This window comes from Notothenia coriiceps, unplaced genomic scaffold (assembly GCF_000735185.1).
Source record: "Notothenia coriiceps isolate Sejong01 unplaced genomic scaffold, NC01 NC01_scaffold00037244, whole genome shotgun sequence".
NCBI lineage: Eukaryota > Metazoa > Chordata > Actinopteri > Perciformes > Nototheniidae > Notothenia > Notothenia coriiceps.
Window position 1 is genome coordinate 4,329,024 of NW_011369945.1, and position 4,733 is coordinate 4,333,756.

General features: G+C 38.1%; 1 protein-coding gene across 1 annotated transcript in view; it reads left to right on the top strand.

Moving 5' to 3' along the window:
* Window positions 1–3,347, top strand: part of LOC104965209 (protein saal1) — a 3,769-nt gene extending 422 nt beyond the window's left edge. The window contains exons 2-6 of the mRNA XM_010794168.1: window positions 1,121–1,203; window positions 1,346–1,531; window positions 1,936–2,093; window positions 2,180–2,272; window positions 2,977–3,347. Coding sequence (XP_010792470.1) covers window positions 1,121–1,203; window positions 1,346–1,531; window positions 1,936–2,093; window positions 2,180–2,272; window positions 2,977–3,054 — 598 coding nt within the window. The 3' untranslated portion in view covers window positions 3,055–3,347. The remainder of the gene's footprint in view (window positions 1–1,120; window positions 1,204–1,345; window positions 1,532–1,935; window positions 2,094–2,179; window positions 2,273–2,976) is intronic.
* Window positions 3,348–4,733: the final 1,386 nt, after the last annotated feature.

Sequence of the window (4,733 nt, forward strand, 5' to 3'; positions counted from 1 at the left end):
TGACTGGGTAAGTACACAACACGGGAGTCGGGACGTCACGTGCCTCAAAGGTTGAGAAAAGTTGAGCTCCGCCCACGTTGAGCTCCGCCCACGTTGAACTCCCGCCCACGTTGAGACGTAGCGCACTGCATTGAGGGGTACTACTAAATAATAATAATAATAATAATAATAATGTGCCTCAAAGGTTGACCTCCGCCCACGTTGAGACGTTGAGGCATTGCACACAGCATTGAGGGGTACTACCCTCCAGCTGCAGATTGTGACCAATTCTTGAAGTTTAGCTCGGATGACGGCGCGTGTCGAACTGTTCTGATAAAAACGACTGTAGCTCGTTGTCTACCTTGCTATGATTGTAAAGTCATTTTGTTTGTATTTTTACAACGTTATGTTCATGAGTTATTGATCCGCGAAATTCGAATCTGTGAATAACTCAGCTCAGAGTATGCTTTGTGACGTGCATGTCCCCTCGCTCTGAGTGTTCTCTTGAGGTGTCTTTCACTTATGTGAAACCCCTGCCTAATGCCTATTGCCAAGCACTGATCTTATATCTTTATATTTAAGGCCAAGCTCAAAGTAAAATCGATGAACCACTCCATTGTTGTGGTTTCTGTGTTGCCGACCTGACCAGAAAGTACTAAATGAAAAGTTATATGTTGCCCCTAGGGGGCTCCGTAACAAGGAGTTTGTGTTGTATCTATACAAAATAAATGCTTTCAATTGTTCTTTATTCATATTCATAAATCATAAATAACATTGATGCAATTTACTTGTATATCTGCTGATATTTGTATTATTGCTCCCCCCCCCCCCTTTTTCTAGTTCTTACAATTTTATGAGTACTCATATAGGCAAATTTGACATAAGAACGACAAAAAGCAACAATCAATGTCAGTAATTTCCAAATCATAAAAAAGAAAACATGTGAAAATACAAAATCAAGAAGAAGATAAGTAAATCCAGAGAGGGAAAAGAAATAATAAATAACAGTAGGCTTTATCCCAGTTGGATGCTTGGATTGACATCTATATTTATTTATAAAACCTATTATTTATTATTGGACAGTCAAAATAAGTACTTAATGATGTTAAAGACTTGTTTGACGCTCAGTATTCTTTCACAGATCAGAGAGTCCGAATGGCTTGGAGGTTTACCTTCACGCCCTCCAACTCCTCACCACCATAGATGAGGGCATTCAGACTTTTGGTAAGAGCGATCAAACAGTTAGTATCTCCGCTCAGCTGGCGGCACATCGTTACAGAAGTGTTCACAATAGTTGTTACCATCTAAAACAGGATCCTGAAGTGACCTCTCAACAGGCAAGGCGTTGTTTCCTTGTGTCTTCTAGCTGCACCTGATGGACCCGGCAAAGCAGTGTGGGAATTTGTCAGTGACGTTGTGTGTGAGGATCTCTGCCAGCCAACGGATCTCCCTGTTGTCCTGCAGGAGCAGAAGAGCATCCTGGTTCAGGCCTTCGCTGTGCTCCAGGCTCTGTATAGATGCCAGGAGCAGTGGTGCGACAGAAGTGACATAAGTACGTTACGTACCAGAGTGAAATCAACCCTGAGACGTACCATTTTAAATGCCTGTAGCAGCCCTAGTGTAGATTCAGTATATCGTGTTATTTTCTGGTCAGTTTACTTTGGACTTGAGTCTTTTTCTATAAATGGTTGCATTTCAGAATTGTTTTTAAATTTAAATGGAAGGATATGACAATATCCTGGCCCCATGTACCAATGCTGAGTCCTTATATCAACAGCCTGAGTTTGAATCCAATCATTTTTGTTGTTGCTGCATCCTCCCTATCGCTACACTTTTCATTCCATCAGTCCTGTCCATCAATAAAAGCCAAACACGTATATATATATATATATATATATATATATATATATATATATAGTGGCTTGAATTTGACTTTCAGTTGTCTTTTTCCTCCAGGTATTTCCCTAATTGGAACCGTTTTGCGGGTGCTTCAGTACCAAAGTGAGGGCAAAGATGACGCTACCAGCAGAGACGCCACAAAAGACGAACAGCTGCAGACCCTAGCAGAGATCACAGCTGAGTTTCTAGCTGACATCTGCATTCAGATTCCCCAGGTAAAAAAAAAAAGGGAAATGTTTTGTTTTTTCAGGTTTCTTACTAAGATCCTTTAATGCAAATTTGTATTTGTTGTCCTTTGTAGGACACCGTGGCAGATTTGGTAAAGAAAGGTCATCTTACAGAGAAGACTGCTCTCTCAGCTGCGGGCACTTTGGTTCCCAACTTTAAGACTTCAGTAAGTGATTTATTTCATAAAAGTCTTATGCAATTAGTTTGGAGCAACTTAAATCATCCTGTATGCTTTTTACTTTAGATTAAAAGTTTCCACATAACAGTTTAAACTTCTCATCTAATATCAAAGTATGCATTTTCTCCTAATGTTATTAATGTTGAACGTGTAGTATGGAAAAGTCAATAGCCAGGGAAGGATATATTTGAGCAAATAATTAATTTTATTAAAAAAGTTATTGTTCAAGGTACAAATATGAGATGCTTTGTTACAGCTTCTTACATTTTGCAGCTTTTTCTTTTTTTAAATATCTATAAACTTAGAGTTGAAATAAATATGCTATTATAATTTGTCATGCAAGTTTAAAACAATTGTAAATGTATATTGTTTATATATCATTTAGAATCAGTAATATTTTTGTATATCAATTTGACACTGCTTAATTTTGTATCGTATAATCATTCTCATGTTAGATTTTTGTATTATTGTTTTACACATTCGAAATAAATCAAATCAAATCAAAATATTACAAATAGATGTATTGGTTCAAATAAATTACACCTTGAATTTTCTGTTATGGCCTAATTCTGTGCAAACAGTTTTAGGGCTTATTTTAGGTTTAGACGTGTGATGGACTGCCGCTATACGCCTCCAGCTCCAGTGGAAAATAAACATTTAGTTTCCACCCCACCCTTCTTCCTCTTCTGCAGTTTCAGCACCTGCAGGCCATGCTGTCTCAGGTTGATCCCCAAATGGCAGACGTGGTGAGGAAGCAGTTTCCTGTCTGAGGCCGATCAGTGTTCAGCACTCGTCCAGACTCATCGCTGCTTTTTATAGACGCCTCTATTTCCAACAAAAGATCCTGCTTCAGGTCGTGCTATTTGGATTTCCACTGGAAAGACTAAACAAGGATGTCCCACAGGGTCAGAGACATCATTGACAGTGTTTCAGAAATTGTGTCTTTTCTCTTTTGTGCAAAATTCAATTGTGTTTCTGTTGAAAGTGTTGTACTGTTCTTTGAATGCTATTTTTGTATGAAATAATTGACAGTCTTTTAATAAAAGATCTTTCTTTTTACATAGACATTTTTACTGAATTATTATCATGATCTTGGCAATCGGGAGAGTCCCTCACCGACAAAAGGCAATCAAAAAAATAATAAAGTTAAATAAATTACAATTAGAAACCCGTACAGTGGTGAGAGATTTAGTTCGCAATAAGATGAATCTAAAAAAAAATGTTTGGCCTCATCCTTAAAAAGGAAGTCGTGTGTCACTGCTTTCAGCTCTCAAATACAAGGTGAAAAGTGAAGTGACTTTGTTCAGGGTTCCTACGGTCATTAAAAACCTGGAAAAGTCATGGAAATTCTAAATGCTGATTCCAGGCCCTGGAAAAGTTATGGAAAACAATATTATATTGTTTTCCATAACTTTTCCAGGGCCTGGAATCAGCATTTAGAATTTCCATGACTTTTCCAGGTTTTTAATGACCGTAGGAACCCTGAACAAAGTCNCATCCTATATCTGTATATGGAAACTTGGAGCCCTCAATCCACAATGAAATGGTTCATCAACAGTCATTGGTTAACGTATTTCAGTCAGACAACTCACGTGTTTCTTTAACATGTTTATTTGAAGCAGCATATAGTTGAGTTTGGCGACTAGGCTCGGGCATCATCACTCCATAGATATACATAGCACGATGAGTGATGATCAAATAACTAACCCCGAGCCTACAGGTGGAAGCTGGGGTGGTGGTGGGGCAGGCAAGCAGCAGCGACGTAAAGGTAGCTGCGGCAATAGCAGCAGCAAGCAATGCATGGAGAGAGAACTGGCAGGTTAAATAGAGCGGCATATTAAGGAGACTCTGTTTGGTTGGTTGCAGAGTGGCAAGGGGCGTTATGTATGAATGCAGCATAAGTGCTCGAGTTGACTGCCTGAACTAGCTCGCAGGCTTCGCCCCATTTATTATTTAGAAAACAGATTGAATTCTCGATTGGAAAGATTGGGTCGATGCAATGGTGGTGATTGTATCTGGGTTTATGCTCAGTACATTGCAAAGTACAGGGTTCACACTTTTTTCACCAATGACTTTTCCATGACCTTTACCTAATGTTCCATGACCAAAAAAAATGACTCTTTCTCAGCAGTACCACTGAAAATGGTTTATTGTAACATGGAACAGGAAAACAAGGTCTGCATATGAAACATGTTGTAAAATAAATAACTTACAGTATTTATTATCATTATAGTATTACTATTTCGGCGATTAAATAAAATATAAATTATATTTGATGCAACTTTAGTTACATTTTCATGACTTTTCAAAAACTTTGGGAAAAATATTGTTTTTCCATAACTTTTTTTTTTTGTCATTTTGAATTTCGATGACTTTTCCAGGTTTTTTAATGACCGTAAGAATCCTGTAAACATGCTTTAGCCACCAAAACAAATGAGAATAATAGAAT